Source organism: Drosophila persimilis, unplaced genomic scaffold (genome assembly GCF_003286085.1).
Source record: "Drosophila persimilis strain 14011-0111.01,24,50 unplaced genomic scaffold, DperRS2 tig00000622-arrow-arrow-pilon, whole genome shotgun sequence".
NCBI lineage: Eukaryota > Metazoa > Arthropoda > Insecta > Diptera > Drosophilidae > Drosophila > Drosophila persimilis.
In genome coordinates, this window is record NW_020825326.1 from 557,252 (window position 1) to 575,105 (window position 17,854).

At 44.3% G+C, this 17,854-nt stretch overlaps 2 protein-coding genes across 2 annotated transcripts; both read right to left on the reverse strand.

Annotated features, from left to right (window-relative positions):
- Positions 1 to 273: 273 nt before the first annotated feature.
- Positions 274 to 3,884, reverse strand: LOC6603582 (probable RNA-binding protein 19). The gene is made up of 4 exons (XM_002028524.2): positions 3,601 to 3,884; positions 1,281 to 3,541; positions 1,095 to 1,217; positions 274 to 1,037 (listed from the first exon to the last, which is right to left on the reverse strand). The coding sequence occupies exons 1-4, from the start codon at positions 3,634 to 3,636 to the stop codon at positions 671 to 673; spliced, it is 2,787 nt and encodes a 928-aa protein (XP_002028560.1). The 5' UTR covers positions 3,637 to 3,884; the 3' UTR covers positions 274 to 670.
- A 4,555-nt stretch (positions 3,885 to 8,439) lies between these two features.
- LOC6603580 lies at positions 8,440 to 14,097 on the reverse strand. The gene is made up of 11 exons (XM_026990878.1): positions 14,005 to 14,097; positions 11,640 to 12,847; positions 11,084 to 11,262; positions 10,806 to 11,014; positions 10,273 to 10,730; positions 10,136 to 10,215; positions 9,972 to 10,070; positions 9,664 to 9,920; positions 9,407 to 9,601; positions 9,179 to 9,348; positions 8,440 to 9,117 (listed from the first exon to the last, which is right to left on the reverse strand). Exons 2-11 carry the CDS (start codon positions 12,577 to 12,579, stop codon positions 8,633 to 8,635), a joined length of 3,072 nt encoding a protein of 1,023 aa, XP_026846679.1. The 5' UTR covers positions 12,580 to 12,847; positions 14,005 to 14,097; the 3' UTR covers positions 8,440 to 8,632.
- Positions 14,098 to 17,854: the final 3,757 nt, after the last annotated feature.

Here is a 17,854-nt window from a genome sequence, read left to right on the forward strand (position 1 = left end):
AATATCTGATAATGGGAACGTCGATAGAGAAGATATGTAGTTTCGAGACTTCTTTTAGCCTAGACGATTTCGTGGAAACATGGAATTTACGTGTCTGTAAATATCGATTAACCTATTTTGGATATACATACCAGTTCTACCCCCTGGGACGGTTTACAAATTTGGATTATTTCAATAATAAAATTGTGTAATTTGTTTTATGGAAAAAGAAAATATTTGCTATAATTTGATTCAGTAATCAACTAGTAAATTCAAGATACTTTCAGTAATCCATGTGTTTGAAGCAGAGAGTCATATAATTGCATAGTTTCAAGATACATACAGGTAATCTAATTCATCAATAGTGTGTAATAATCATTCTATCCCGTTAAAACTTCCGTTCTGCTCGTCTACGTCATCTCTTGGATCTGATCTGAGCTTTCGGCTACAGCTGCAGCTGGCGCGCATTAATATAATAGGGCACCTGCGACCATATTTGATGGTTTCATTTATATTTTTCTATATTTCTTAACAAACCCATAGTCCGTTCTTATTTTGAAAACAGGATATTTCGATATCCTTCTCTAGACAACATAAAAAAAGGATTTGATTTTAAGAATTGTAGTTTACGCTTTATACAGGGAGGACTATAACGATGGAGGACTCAGTACAAGCTTTTACTTGTAAGCGTCTAACGATCCCGGGCTTCACCACGACTAGACTTCTCCATCTCGTCGTCCTCTTCTGGGGCCTGCTGGATGCTGCCCTCGACATCGAAAAAGGCACGTCTACTCTGCTTGGGTGCCGTTCCCGTTTGGGTGTCATCAAACCTGGCTGCCGTCCTCTTGCGCAGCTCTTCCAAATCGTTTTGGTCGTCGTGTGAGGCCCACTCGAGGACAAGGCGGCGCCCGTACAAATGGGTGCTGGCGCTGAGCGCATCAAAGGCTCGCTTGGCATCCGCCTTGGTGATGAAATCAACAAAGCCGAAGCCCCGATGTGCGTCCTCACCCGCTGTAACCTTCTTAGGTATGCGCAGGGAACGCAACTCGCCAAAGGCCCTGCAAAGAAGAATCAGTAGAAATCACGGGAAACAGCTAAACGTGCCTGTCACTCACTTGAACACCTCCAGCACTTCTCGGTATTGAGCCTGGAAAGGTATATTGCGAACCAGGATTTTGGTGCCCGTTTGCTTCTTCTGCGCCGCCTGGCCACGTCGGGATACGTCTTCGTTCTGGTTTCTGGAGAGATTACATGGAAATCAGTGAAATGTTGAGCATTGTCCTGAGCCTTATGATAAATACCTGAGGACGCGATCGCTACGCTTGAGTTCCACGGGATTGCCGTCGATGTGGGTGAGCTGCAGATTTTTGAGCGCGTGATCTGCCACTGAGGCATTCTTGAACTGTATGAAGCCATAGCCCAGTGAGCTGAATTGATGGGGGTTTTGGGGATCCTTGCGCTTGGCTATCTCCACTGTGTGTATGGATCCCAGGTGGCGGAAATGCTCTAGCACGGTCTCCTTCACGGTTTTGAAGTTCAGGTTGCGCAGGAAGAGGGTTGTGTCCGGCTCGGGCTCATCCCCGGCATCCTCGGCTAGACGCTCATCCCTTGTCTCCTCTTTTATTGCTGGCGTCGTTTTCTCCGGCTCCTTCCTTCTGGGCTCTTCCTGCTTTGTCTTCCGTATGATCGGCTCGTTGCTGAGTGTTGTGACAAAGGTCTGCTCTGGTGCCCACTCCAGATAAAGAGGAGCGTTTTTGAACTTACTGTAGGCCAGTTTCTTGAATGCCTGACGTGCCTCCGAAGGCTCACAGAACTCGATGAGAGCCGTGACTCCACTGGGAGGTAGCACAATCCGTCCAATGGGTCCGAAGCGACTGAAAATGGGACTCAGTTCCGATACTACGGTCGTTGCTGGCAGGTTCTTGGCTAGTATTACAGTTCTGGAGCGTTTCTGGGAGGGTTCGTCAAAGGCACTTAGACGCACGCCCTCCTCTTCGAGAAATCTCTTCATTTCGATCACGATCTGAGTCTCGCCGAGGGCTAGACGGACGGCGGCACTGCTTCCGCCTTCGCTAGTGTCCAAGATGCGCTCCTTAGATGTCTTGAACTGCTTGGCTAGCAGATCAGCCACTGCATTGGCACCGAGGAAAAGCGTGTTCCAGCCAATTGGTTTCTGAGCGTTCTTTTTCAGCTTGAGAGCCTTCTTTTCCTTGAAAGAGAGCCCGAAATCGTCTGCCTTGTCTGCCTGACTCTGGTCATTTTTGTCGAGCTCCTTGCCGGGAAGCAAATGTAGCAAGCGCCCATTAAAGTCGGTGCCGTCGAGGGCATTGAATGCCTTAAGTGCGTGCTCCGGCATCATGTACGTGACCGTACCAAAGCCTTTGATTTTTCGTGTAAGCTTATCCACCGGGAGATTGACCTCAACGACAGGGCCGTACTGTTCGAAGAGTTTCTGCATTTCTTCCTCGGTGGTGGTGTAAGCCAGATTACGAAAAAATATACGACCCGATTCAGAGATGTCCTCTTCTTTGCGCAGGCCGTCCTGCTGTTGCTTCCACTTGGCAATCGCTTGGCTCTCTGCCGGGGCGTTGGGCGATGGCAATCCACTCTTGCTAGCCTTTGTCACCTTGTTTTTCTCGGTAAAGTCAGAGAAGAAGATCTGCTTGCCATTGATAAAGCTCTTGTTCTTTACCATCGCCTTCGCCATGTCCTTTTCGGTCTTAAAGCCCACGTAGCAGAATCCGTGGACCTTGCCGGGTAGGCGAACAGAATATGGCTTGAGAGGTTTGAAAAACTTGAGCACCTCCTGACGCTTCGTTTTGTATGGAACATTGTGGATTTTGATGGTGAACAGATCCAGGCCACTTTTTTCCGCCTTTGTCTTCTTGGTCGGTGAAGAGGCAGTGGGTGCGGCAGCCTTTCCCATCATCAGAAATTTCATGTATTCCAGGTCAGTAATGGGTTTCTCGGCCAACTTTACACCCTCGTCGTCTAATTGCGATTCTTCCTCATAGGCCTCTTGTTCGTACTCGACGTCATCAGCATCGACGCCGCTGTCATTGCGTCCAGCTGTACACTCGGCATCATCCTTCTTCTCCGCGTTCTGTTCGGTCTTGCCTAAATCGTTGCCCCATAGAGTGCGTGTTTTTTCGTGAGCCTGCAAGAACTCTTGAAACTCTGGATCATCTTTGTGCTTTCCCAGAATCTCGACCACTTTCGTATCCTTCTTCGGTTTGGCCGTCTTCTTTGACTCGGCACTTTCTTTCTTCTCTTCTTCTTCTTCGGCAACCTTTATTTTATCCAGATTTTTGCAATCCTTGGAATATTTGCTCCAAGACTTGGGCTTGGCTTCGCTGCCCAGGGCGGCGCAGGACTCAACGCGAACGCGACTCGTTTGGATGCAGGTGTTATTAAAGTGCTGAATGGCATCCTGTGCCTCCTCTTCTGTGCTGTAGCCAACGAAACAGAACTGCCGAAACTTGCCGTCTGGCGTGTACTTTAGCTGCAGGTCGGTGATGTTTCCCTTTGTACCAAAGATGTGGCGCAGTTTGTCTTCAGTTATCTGTGGATGGGTGTGGGATCAGTGAGAGTATGAAGGAGTATTCCACTAGGCTTATTTACATGCTTGGGCAATTGTTTGACTATTATTCGTGACATTTTGTGGCGTTCTTATGTGAATTGCGAAAATAATTAATACAAATATTTTGTTTACGAATCGCACTTTGCACGTGTATTGAGTGTGGTCATCGATGTTTTTACTGTTGGCTTATGGGCATCGATGTTTTTTTGATTAAACATCGATGTTCTTACATATCTGGGAGGTTTTGATGTTCCGAGACTTTCTTATTTATTCCCACTGACGACCATCCACCATCCATTTCGGTCTGTAATAGGCTATTCACACTGACGACCATCCACCATCCACCATCCATTTCGGGGATGGTCCGTAAGGTTTTGCCGTTCCGAAAATTTCCCAGTTAGTCCACCATCCATTTTGGATGTTCCTAAACCGCACGTTTCTATGCGATAGTTAGCCGATGGCTTTCAAATGTAACCAATGAATGGCAATAAAAAAAATAGTTCGCGCCTAGACATATTTCAAATCGTAATTCGAATTTTAAATCGGTAAAGACTAAAAAAATACAAAAATACAACAGACACAATACAAAATGAAGAGACCAGAAATTGGTGGTAATATGTAAACATATGTACATACATATGTATGTATTTGATTGATTTTATATGCTGATTTGCAGCCATTAAATAAACAAATAATAAACGCAAGTCGAAATGAACTGCATAAAAGGAAAATATCGCTATAAACATTTTGCATGATAGCCCTTCGGATTTGGGTCCCGAAATAATTTCGTTACGGCTCTAGTATTATTTCGGCAAACAAGGCACCGTACCAAAGCTTGTCACCTAACATCAAGACAACTGTATTTTTGAATACCCTCAGGCTATATACGAATGTAATCAACGGTACACGCGTTTGTACGTAAGATATTTAATAATTGACTTAGAAAATGTATAGGTATTCTCCATGAGAGTATTCAAGGTGCGACACCCATCTACATTTTTGATTTGCACATTCCCGTCGGAAAGCGCGATTGACAAGTGATTTGAAATATATGTAAACTAATTTCATAGCTACATACATACATATGTATGTATGTATGCATATATTTTTATACCCGATACTCAAAATGAGTATTGGGGTATATTAGATTTGTGGTAAAGTGGATGTGTGTAACGTCCAGAAGGAATCGTTTCCGGCCCCATAAAGTATATATATTCTTGATCAGCATCAATAGCCGAGTCGATTGAGCCATGTCTGTCTGTCCGTCCCCTTCAGCGCCTAATGCTCAAAGACTATAAGAGCTAGAGCAACGATGTATTAGATCCAGACTTCAGTGATATGTCACTGCTACAAAAAATGTTCAAAACATTGCCCCGCCCACTTCCGCCCCCACAAAGGACGAAAATCTGTTGCATCCACAATATTGCAGATTCGAGAAAACGAGAAAAACTAAAAACGCAGAATCATAGAGAATGACCATATCTATCCAGTTGCTGAATTTGGATCAGATCGGATAATTTTTATAGCCGAAAAGAAAAAAAACAATTTTCAGTGGCTACGCATCGCCCGACGTCACGCTTAGACAGATTTTCTGTCTCTCTCGCACGCACTCTTTGTCGTGTCGTTTAATATTAGCGGCGTCTGCCGGAGGAGAGCCATACCGACTCAGTATCGGGTATAACTGTAGAGTTGCGGTGTCCGCAGCAACTGACAACGTTCCCCCTCGTTTAGTAGTAGTATTTTCTTATATCGAATATTTAAATGCATCATTACTTTAGTTTTAAATTAAAAATTTTAATAAACAAAAAAGTCTAGAACCGACGGCGTTTACATAATTTTTATAATTTATAATCAACCTGCTTAAGATAAGGATATAAATGTGTAATTATATTATTGTTGTGGAGATAATGTTTTTTATCCCCAATCGGCCGACTAATTATTTCGAATTAAATAAAACTCGGCGCAGAAATAAAATTACGATAAGTTCTTTAATGCGTGACATCCAAATTGCAAGTGTGGCTTGCCTGCTCTTTACATTGCCGCTCCGATCGCTAAGCGCAGCTTCGCTCGGCTGACGTCGGTAGGCAGACGCAAGGCGGAGCTAGCGAAGAGCGAGCTGGCAGAGAGCGTTTAGCAGGGCAACAACGCGCAAAGCTTTAACAAATAAATGAGTGACATAGACATAAGTAACAAACAAAATAAGCAGCTGAGGGCCAAGAATTAGGTGCTATTTGGCAAGCAACTAATCGGCTGGGTTCTGCTCCGAACAATTGTAATATTTTATATTTTGTAGTATAAATCCAACAAATAACAGCTTTAATTTTAATTTCCCGCGCCCTAGTGTACCATACCCGCACCCCCTGCCCATTCTTCATTTATTTTGTGGCGGTAGGTCAGTTCATCAAAAGACCCAAAACAAGAACCAAACTCAAATTTCAGTTCTAGCGGCCAGCAATACTAAACACACACACGCAAAGTACGCGAAAATGCATGTGCACCCATACACTAAAACATGCTGGAGGCAAAACAGTCCACACCTGAGAGGGTTAAAAAAAATCTGAAAAAAGCATACAATCACATATTTTTGTCGAAACATATTGCGTGTGTACTAACACATGCACAGATGTTCTCTCTGCGCTCTCTCTCTCATGATGACGTCACTCTGGGGTATTGAACGCGCTAGCCAGTGTGTGACGCTTTCGTTGTATGAACTGGCACATCTATATACTGTATGGTTAGTGCTTTTACGCAACGAAAATTTTTTTAGTTTTATATAGCCAAAACAGTCCCCGAACGAATCCAAAACCTAAAGTTCCAAGCTTTTAGGTCCCGAACTCCCGATTCCCAAAGTCAACTTCCAATGGGGAGACGCTGCTGGTCTGGAACAGGCCGCAATTTGAATTGTGCGACGAGGAATGCATGCTCATAGCATACATCGCTTTCACCCTGCTCAATCCGTATGCTTGGCGAATCCATATGTACAACGAGTGGCAGCGCCAGCGTTTCAGCAACTTTATCTTTGGCCGTCTAGTGCTTCACTTGGACACAGCGCAGACCCTACATCTTGTTGGTCAGCAGGAAAATGGCTATGGATGCAGTTCAACTATTTCGCAGGGATGAAATGAAGTTCCTTTATCCCGCCCACGATATACGATCTGTTCATATCGGCGATTTGTATTTTGTGCCGGATGAGGAGGAGAAACTGATTGCTGACGCCGGCTACGACCTAGACAACTTTGAAGTCACTCCAGATTTCCTAATCCATTTACTCTATCCGGAACGGGTTGGACATTCCGGTTTATCAGAGAACCCATGAGAGACGCTGAGTGGTATATGTATATACATCCTGCGTTATCGTACGGCCTGCCTTCGGAATAGCATTGGCATAGCATTAACACTACGGATGAAAATTTGATTCGAATGTGATTGAAAGATGTGCATAAATTATTCAGGAAAGTTAACTATACATACAAATTTACGGTTGCAGTTCGGGGAAGATTAAAAATGTATCTAAAAAAAAATCAGTTTTTGGATTGTTTATTAAAAAGTGCAGCTGGAAAGCACAAGCTCAGTAATCTGTTGGTGTTGGTAGGTGTTAGACAAAAATGTGTATACCCGATACTAAAAATGAGTATAGGGGTATATTAGATTTGTGGTGAAAATGGATGTGTGTAACGTCCAGCAGGAAGCGTTTCCGACCCAATAAAGTATACATAAATATTCTTGGTCAGCATCAATAGCCGAGTCGATTGAGCCATGTCTGTCTGTCCGTCTGTCCGTCTCGATGAACGTCTAGTGCTGAGAGAATATAAAAGCTAGAGCAACGACATTTTGTATCCAGACTTCTGTGATATGTCACTGTTACAAGTGTATTTAAAAACTTCGTCCCGCCCCTTTCCTCCCCCACAAAAGACGAAAAGCTGTGGCATCAACAATTTCAAAGATACGAGAAAACCAAAAACGCACAATCATAAAGAATGACCATATCTCCCAGTTTATTGAATCTGGATCAGATCGGAACATTTTTATAGGCAAAAGGAACAAATGAATTTGCAGTGGCTACGCTGCGCCGACGACCCGTTCCGACACGTTTACAACTCTACATTTATACCCGATGCATAGGCATGGCTCTCCGATGGCTCTCTTCCACCAAACGGCGCATAACATTGAGCGGCAAAAAGAGTGTGCGAGAGATACTTAAAATCAGTCTGAACGTGTTGTCGTGCGCTACGTAGTGACCGAAAATTTATTTGTTACTTTTGGCTATAATAATAATCCGATGTTATCTAGATTCGGAAATCTGCTCGATATGGCCAAACTCCTGTTAGATCTCACTATTACAAGTTTATTTCCAAATTTCGCCCCACCCGCTTTCGCCCTCACAAAGGACTAAAATTGTGGTATCCACAATTTTGAAGATATGGGAAAACCAAAAAACGCAGAATCGAACAAATTTCTATATCTACCAGATTGCTAGGGGATTTGCTGGGGTGAAACTGGGATGATTTCTTCGCGATCCATATACAAAAATCCTTGCTTTGGCGGGGAAAAATGTATCTAGTCTGAGTAATGGACTTGTTGATGGGCGCGTGTCTGAATAACATAAAACTACCGATATTTTGTCATGCGCAAGATGATCAAAATTATGTTCCAAAGTACGATTCATAAAAAAACTATAGATTTTAGTATATTTTTTAGCAATTAACTGGCGCTCACAAAACCATCTTAAAACTATCTTACGTACGTATCATATTTACATATATATATATATATATATATATATATATACAGTGCCGCTCAACTGAATAGATTCAACAATTTTCATATTTATATATGAATATATACGTATATACGTACATATTATTTGATATAGTATACAAATTAGCTGACATCGGTGTGCACACGTTTGAGAATACACAAAAAAAAAAAAACAAAAAGGATAGAACAACCAACTAGACTGGAATCGGGGTAAGCTCCATTAACAATTAACGAAACGAGCTTCCCTGGGTTAGAAATTCATCATCAACAATCTCGGATTACAGATCGCATTGATCATTTATCAGCAATAACCGATCACTTCTTGAAGCATATCTTGAGGATGCGAATGACGGGCGCCTCGAACAAGGCCGAAATGACAAAGGCAGAGCCAAAGGAGACGACTGCATTACCCAGGAAGAGAGTGAGGATAAGCAAGTTGCTCAGGTGAACAGTGCCGCTCATGTGTGAAGAGCAGATGAACATTATGATCGGATGGATTAGGTAGGCGCAGTATGTGAGGCGCGATAGGGGCCACAGCACACGGTAGGAGAGGATCGCATTCACGGTGGGCGCCAGGCCCCAGCAGCTGGAGAGTACGATCCAGACCAGTCCGCAGCTGAAGGCCGTGTGACCGACACCCACATAGAAGGCGGTGCTCCAGGTACTCAGCTGTCCCTTCCAGACGCCGAATATGACAATTAGAAGCGTGGCCACGCTGGCCGCCCAAAGGGCTCCGTTGAGGCGCCTGGATACCTGTGGTGGCGTCTTCACCTTATACAATGCGTAGCCCGTGAACATGCCTGAAAGACTGCCATACAGAGAAGGAACACATCGAGGAGATACCATGGTGTAGTTACTTACCCACAATATAGGATCCCACACGTTGCCAGGGCTTATCGTATAGAAAGTCAAAGGACTCGAAAGGAAGCGCTACTTTGTGAGTGTACTGATGCTGCAAGGACACAATGCCCGAGATGCTCCAGGAGCTAAACAGGAAAACGATCAACGTCAAAGCCACTGCCTTGAAGTATCTGCGGAGCATAAACGATATTTAGCTAATCCTAGAGTAGAGAATGATGGCGAACTCACTTTCTGGAAAAAGCCAGAAGAAGGGCAGCCATCACATAGAACTGCATCTCGTTGGCCATGTACCAGCTCCACATCATGCACATTTCGCGCTGTGGAAAGAAGTTGTTGATGTATAGGATGTTGCGCCACCAGTAGATGCGGCAGGTGTTATGTTCGATCTTGGCCGGCTGGAACACGGACGAGTCCAGGCCTTGTCTGCAATAGCGGAGGAGCTCTTAAAACTCGTTGGTAAACAATTTTAATAAGCCCATCCTCACCTGACCGCAAAGTCATTAAAAATTACCACGAAGAGATATACGGGCGTGAGGCGTAGATAGCGGTAGAGTAGCATCATCAGGCTTTCCATGCAGCTGCGTCGCACAAAGTGGCACGGCTCCGAGGGATGCTTGCGCTCCTGCTTGAGGTAGAGAAGTGTGACCAGTAGACCACTGATGAAGAAGAACGAGTCCACCGAGAATGTGGCGTTCCCAATCACCTGATACCACACCGAGCGTTCCGTGATCACGCGTTCAAACTGGAATCAAACAGGTCACAATGATCTCTTCTTCCGGACATGAGTTTTTACCTTATTCTCGCCTATGGCAAACATCTGCAGATAGGTGTGCACCATCATGGTCCACAGCACGGAGAAGACGCGCAGTCCGTGCAGGCAGGAGGTGTGAGTCTGTAAGGAGATCCATTGGGAGAGTAGAAGATTAGCAGAGAGCGTAATCGAAATCTCTAACTCACCTCTTTTGTTTTGTCAATGTTCAGTATGGCTTTGGCATTTGTCTGTAGTGCAAAGCATAGAAGGACCTGCTGGTGGAAAGCTGTGGAGGATGGAACGCTGTTCAGAGAGGGGACTCTGGGACAGGGGACAAACTCACCAATGGGCTGCTCCGCCTCGTATGTGCCAGCCGCCCCAGCACAACTTCCTGTCTCCACTTGGTAGTCTGTCATCTCCGACTTCCTTGACACGGAGGCAGAGGTTGAGGTGGCCTGCATATGGTTGCTTCCAGTCTCATCAGCGCCTGCAGTCAAGTCATCTGCGACATCACTGGAATTTCCCGAGCGCTGCCTATTCCCATTGACATCCATATCGAGGTTGTCAATGGCATTTCCATTGACATTAGCAGTGGCATTGCCACCCAGCGGACGCATCTGGAAGAGTTCGAAGGGCTTGCCATAGAAGGCGACTGCATAGTCGTTTCCACTCTTGCCTGGGGATCCGTCGCACTTGCCACTGATGGCGGCTATGGGCGCAGCCACTAAGCGACGCTCGTCGATCCGCATTTGGTAGTATGAAGCCACAATTACGACGAGCAGGAGGGTGAACATAAAGCTACTGCAAGAGACCCCGAACCGAATCTAATTAGCTCTATTATATGTGGATGAAGAAAGGGATTCACAAATTACATACATGAAGACCTGAAACTTGAGTTGTCGCCAGTGGCTGTACACCCCTGGCACAGTGCGAACGTGCAGCACTTGGAGTGGAGGCTGCTGCAGCGAGGAGTTGTGGGACCCCAGTACGATTAGCATGCGGGCATAGGGATCCAACGATAGTATGGACTGCACATCGTGGGCCGAGCACGACTTGGGCAGGCACTCGCCCAGACTCAGTAGCATCTAATGGATGAAAATTCAGTCTATCACACTCTGAAATCTCTGGGCCCTCTGGGAGCTCCATTTACTCACCGATCGATTCAGTCTGGGCAGATGCAGGGCCACATCCGCCACATAAAATTCCAGGTCGATGTGCTTGCGTTCTCCACTGGTGCTCTGGCGATTCAGCTCATAACAGAAGGAGAGCTGGCCCAGCCACTTATCGTTCCCAAAGAGCAGCTGACCCCGATAGCGACCCGAGGAGTCGTAGGCTAAAATAGGTAGAAACGAATATAAAATTTGTGTAATTTTTCTCCGATCTTAAGAATATTCTTTCGAGTTCTAGCGAATGGGAGACATTTTTTATACCCAGTACTCAAAGAGTTTAGGAATTTATTTTCTAGTATCTTCAAAATTTTGGATGCCACAGATTTTCGTCTTTTGTGGGGCCGAAAGGGGGCGGTGCGAAATTTTGAAATACTGATTACCGGGTACAACAATAGGTTCACAAAATTCCCGCTCGTTAAAATTGTGGATTTGTTAAGGCCACACATTTATGTCAGGCAGCTCTAGATCGAGTATAGGCACCTTTTAGGGTTCGAAAACTCTTCCATATATAAAGCTGTAAGCGGATATCGTAGATGCTCACCTTTCTGGGCCCACTCGTAGCTGGAGTGGAGGGCTGTGAGGTAGGCCTGCATCTCCAGACCACAGCTTGTACGCACGTTGGTGCGGATCTCTGCGATCTGCCAGTAGAAGTGATCGTACAAATTGGCTACGATCTGGAAGTAATTGGGCGACCTATAAATGCTTTCGGCCATGCTGTTGTTGACTCCTACGGCTGAAGCGTTGCTCCCAAGATACCGGGTAATGCTGTTGATGGTGCTCCCCAGAGTCTTCAGCTGCGTTTCATCATCACTTTGCTTGAGCAGATCCCGTCCAATCTTTGCGGTGGGTGGAGACTTATTTCTGAGGATCTTGAGTATGTGAGTGCTGGGAGTGGGCGAGGAGTCTGAGGTTGAAGCTGGCGTCATGGTTGCTGCCAATGTGGCTGTTGTGGGCTCAGTGGACTGGAGCTCGGCAATTTCTACATCGACGGTGTCAATTTCGTCTGGACTAGGATCGGGACTATAACTGAGTTCAGTGCCAGTGGCCGTTTCCGTGCCCAGAACATGCTGTTCCTTTATGGTGAGATCACCCTTCTTAATGACCTCGTGCTCCAGATCCTCGAGATCGCCCAGATTAAAATCGAACGTGACCGGGTGCAGCTCGTATTCCTTGAGTGGATGCGACTTTACGTATTCGAGGGTGGGCAGAATCTTCTCAAGGGATAGGTAGGGCTTTTTCTTCAGCGGTTTCAGGGGCAACACCTCGTGGGTGTTCAGGGTGAAAGGCGGATCGATTGGGATTTCCCCATCACTGTTCACCTCATGCAAGACGGTTATGTTTGTCCTACCGGAATACTGATGTCCTGCCGATGCCGCTGCTTTCAGAGTCTCATTGGACTCTGTGAAACCTTCGCTAGTGCTTGGGAGCAGACAGGTAATGATCACTAGACCAGCAACCAGAGCAATCCTTGGGGATTGCATTTTTAGCGTTATCTTCCCTTTTTCCCTTATCCTTTCCTGACAACTGCTCCTTGTTTCTGCTTTGTATCTTGCAGCGATTGTGTGATATCTTTTAGAATTTGTTGTTAATCTCTGCGATACATTTTTTGCCTCCTCTTAGGTATATTGATAAAGCTCCCTTGGGACAAAGTGGGGGCAATCGTCTCCTCTGCGCTGCCTAGCTGTCATTGTCGCTATCTCAGATTCCAATTCACTCTGGCGGTCTCCTCAGCTTCAGGGGTTGGGCAAACTGAAATGAAAACTTCATCGTGACAAGAGTTTGATGACTGGAAGGACCCTGTCTGGAGGCTGGGGCTTGGGCTGGGACCTGGTGCGTAAGCATGGACTTGGACTTTGGCACGCAATTTTCACTTGCTTATGAATCGATTTTCATTTGATTTGTTTTTACGGCAGAGACCCCTGCTTTGGCAAGATGGAAAATTGCAAAATTTCCTGAAAGACAAAAAACTTGTTAAACGTGTTGTGACCAACACCATCCAGCCTTCAGAGAAGTGGTCGTGTTCGTGGCTAAGCTGGAAAATGCCGACTCATTGGGAGGTTATTGGTATCATTGCTTATATAACTTCCGCGTCTCCGCGCCTACGTATCAATTCGATGATGATCTGCTACTCGGCCTACTCAGTTTTCGCCATATTAAAGCAATTGCTTTTAATAGACCGATGTGCAGGAGCATTTATTATAGCGCTACTATAAGAACGGAACGCTCATTAGCTTCAGTGTGGGACTGGTGCACGTTCGAGCGAGTAGCAGGCGGAAAGTGAAAGGCACCCTTCTAACCAACGCATCTCGGTTTGCTTTACGAGTTTGGGTGGTACGTGTAGTGCAGCAATTCGATTGATACTATTCGAGCCATCTTACACACCCAGAAACAAGCAATCGAGCAAAAGTATGCGGACTGCAATATAAATAGTCCCGACTATAGGATACCCGGTAATTCGTTGGTTATAAAATATGCACAATGTAGCACTCTTCAATATACTTGCTGAAATAGTTTGATGCTTTAATTTGATAATTTCTGTGAGATTGATAGATAATAGTTTCCCATTTGTTACTAAAAACTAATAGGGCGATTCACATTTGATTATTTTGCAATTGTCGAAAGGGGCGTAGTCATTGTTTATTATACATGGTAAACATGACTATCACAGAAATGTGACTACAACCACAATGACGAAGAGCCTTTTATTTCTCTAGTTTCCATCGTCACTGAGATATTGAGGATCGGATCAGGATAGATCCATTGTACATGAGTACTGGGTACTAATAAGTAAATCCAATACGAAATCCATTCACACACACCAAGACACATGCTAATGGGAGGGCAAATGAATGGACAAGCAAGAGCCCATGCCAAACCAATCCAGTGTAATGAAAAGAAAAACCAACCAAATTGTTTTCTGAATTCACTAGGCACGTTTCTGCTTGGGTATTTTTTTTTTTTACGAATTTTGGACAAGTCCAAGACTGGACCCGTACCGCTGATGAAGGCAACGAGACTCCGACGACTGAAGCGATGAAAGTAAAAACCGCAACTGATCAAGCGCCGCCAACGTTGGGAGCTGTGTGCCTGGAAGCCAATGGACAAGCTGGCGACTCAAACGCGAGCTCGGCAACGTATTTGTGGTTGGACTTGCAGCTGTAGCTGGAAATGGAGTTGCAGTCTCTCGGAATTGCACAGCCGAAGGTAGAGGTACATATGCATGGTTTTTCTTTTTTGGGTGTACGGTGTATGAGTGTGTGTGGAAAAGCGCAATAAAGCAAACAAGCAGAAGGCATAATATGCACTCACAAAAACCCGACAACGGCAAATACAACAAGCAGAAGGCATAATATGCACTCACAAAAACCCGACAACGGCAAATACAACAGTTGCAAACTGAAAATGCAACTGCATCAGAAGCAGGGGCGGGCAGAGGCAGGGGCGGAGACCAGCTTCGTTGCCTAAATGAAACCAAACGAATGCTTTTTATGATCAATTTTCGCTAAAGCCAAGGCAGTGCGAGCGCCGAGGCGTGTAGTGACGCTGAGTTGAAGCCGAGTGGAGTGACCTGATCAGTTAGCTGACCAGTCCAACGTATGCCAACTAGCAGAACTTGCTTCAATGCATGGCCCAAACAATAACCACAAACCTCCACCAAAAGCAAAGGCAACTGCAACAGCACCTGGCACAAAAAATGTCGCAATCCGTCAAACATTCGCACATAATATTCGTATTATCGAGTGGAAAGTCTTGTATCCCGGTCACCATCTATCCCAATACCCTGGCACGAAAAAATCTGTCAACTGCGATATGGTCCATAAATCCATCCATACTAGGTTTAAACGAGGGGGAACGTTGTGAGTTGCTGCGGACACCGCAACTCTACAGTTATACCCGATACTAAGTCAGTATGGCTCTCCTCCGGCAGACGCCGCTAATATTAAACGACACGACAAAGAGTGCGTGCGAGAGAGACAGAAAATCAGTCACTGCAAATTGATTTGTTTCCTTTGGCTATAAAAATGATCTGATCGGATCCAGATTCAGCAATCTGATAGATATGGTCGTTATCTATGATTCTGCGTTTTTAGTTTTCTCAAATCTGCAATATTGTGGATGCAACAGATTTTCGTCCTTTGTGTGGGCGGAAGGGGGTGGGGCGAAATTTTGAGATAAAGGTTTTATAGTGAGATCTAACAGAAGTGCGGATACCAAATTTGGTTACTCTAGCTTTAATAGTCTCTGAGATTTGTGAATATCCCCAGATTTTCATCCTTTGCGGGGGCGGAAGGGGGTGGCGAAATTTTGAAACAAACTCGTCTCGGTCCGATATATGAGGATTGTGGATACCAAATTTGGTTGCACTTGCTTTTATAGTCTCTGAGATCTAGGCGCTAATGTTTTACTCTAAGAGAGACAGGGCGAGAAAAAATGAAATTGTTTTCTTGATGCTGGCTATAATAATAATACGATCTCGTTCAGATTTTACACTCTCGAAGATATGGTCATCCTCTACGATTCTGCGTTTGGATGCCACAGATTTTCGCCCTTTGTGGGGGCGGAAGTGGGCGGGGCAAAGTTTTGAAATATTTTTGTAGCAGTGACATATCACAGAAGTCTGGATCCAAAACATCGTTGCTCTAGCTCTTATAGTCTTTGAGCATTAGGCGCTGAAGGGGACGGACAGACGGACGGACGGATAGACGGACAGACGGACAGACAGACATGGCTCAATCGACTCGGCTATTGATGCTGATCAAGAATATATATACTTTGTGGGGTAGGAAACGATTCCTTCTGGACGTTACACACATCCACTTTTACCACAAATCGAATATACCCCAATACTCATTTTGAGTATCGGGTATAAAAACCCTTAGAATCAATGGAACAACCTTTAACCTGGGAAAATATAAAGTTATTATTATGTTGTGGGTTCGTTCAATGATACCTACGGGTATGATCGAAGATCAATTCGAGCCTTCACCAGAATAAAGCACGAACAACATTTTATTATGACCGACGATTAATTATAAGGCTGATAGTTAGTTGATATAGGAGTATTGGGTGGTGTGATCCTGACGAAAGATAACGGAAATTCCAATCAAATAAAAAAATAAAAGAAATCATCACAGCGCAAAGTGAGAGGGTGCTCGCTCCGGATCTTTCGATGTACAGATTAGGAGTATACAGAGACGAGAGGTTGATAAACTATTTGATTTTTCATAGTGTAATTTGAGTCTGAATGCAGTGCGTAACTGTACTCGAAATTTGAGACGTGACTTGAACATGAAATACTTGATCGAGTCGCAGGTCCCATCAACTGGAAATGGAAAAACTTTTTGGTCCAGCCTGCAGTCAGACGCAAGTAAGCGATTCATTAGGAGATGAAGAATCGTGAGAGTGCTGCAGCCAGTAGTCGGTAATCAGTGTGTTGCAATGCCAATAGATGAACGATGACCTCAGTCTTGCCACATCAATGGGCAGATTTGCAAGAGAGCAATGTTTTGTTTTGGAGATACACCGACAAGTTGCAGTCGATACCTCTCCTCTGGACCAGCACGAGTCACCAGCAACGTTCCAATGACTGGGCACGCCAAGTCGGAGACTTAGTCGAAGTCATATTCGATGACAAAGTTGGAGTCCGACAAGCCTGGTCGATAGTCGTCGTCATTAAGTGTCAGCGACAGTGTGAATGCGAATATGAGTGGGGATTGGTAAAGACTGGAGCCGCGCTTGTGATGCAATTTGCTTGCAACTCTATGTTACGCTTGTCAGGCGGTGAAACAATAAACACACAAACTAAAGAAAAGCTACAAAAATAGAGAAACATAAAGAAAAGCGGCTAAAAAAAATCGAAGCCTTAAATACCCTCGAACAAAGCCAATACAACAATGCCGCTTAAAGGAGGGATTTTTGTTATAATTGCAACTAAAATATATTAAATGATGGTTCATACGTATCATAGCAGCCAGATTCAAAATTCATCTAAAAGATACCAAAGATTTTAGTTTGTGACAATTTAAATTTGAAAGTCTCAAAAGCTGAAACACTCAGCTTAATCTTAATTTCTCTGTCATAAGTCAATAGTTAAAAGAAAATTTTAGAAATAAGTCTAATAGATATACATACATATGTATATGTAATGACTTTTTTTTTTTGGTTTTTACATATTTATGTCAAGAATATCTAACATTTGTAAAATTTTGATACAAACATTTTTCCTATTTTATAATATCTCCAAGGGCTTTATGATTTATGAAACGTAAATATTTAAGTGTGCTCAAAATGGTACGTAATATTACTTTCATGTTCCTGATATTTTGAGAATATGTTGCTTGTCAAACGGTTCTAAAATCGTATCTTATCTTTCTTAAATCTTGTTCAAATTTGGTTTTAAAGTGGTTTTTCTCAGACCTATTCTTAGACTCTGTAAAACTGCAAAATATGTTGCTTTAAAACATCGAGGTGTTGGTGCCTGTATGACAAACGCTACAATAATTGTAAACTATCATTTTTCCCAAGGGTATTTAATGTTGCTTATTCCATCATGTTGCTGAAGCATGCTGCATTCAAATGTTGCTTAAAATTGTTCAGTGTATCGAAGCAGCGCCACTGTGCCATTGCTACGCATTTAGCTACATGAAGGCTAACATACGTCTGAAAAAACCATACGATTCAAGTGAAAAAATTATAAAACTTGTTATATGTGGAGTGGCAATGGTGGAGTGGTTATATGTGGCAGAGTTGTGTGAG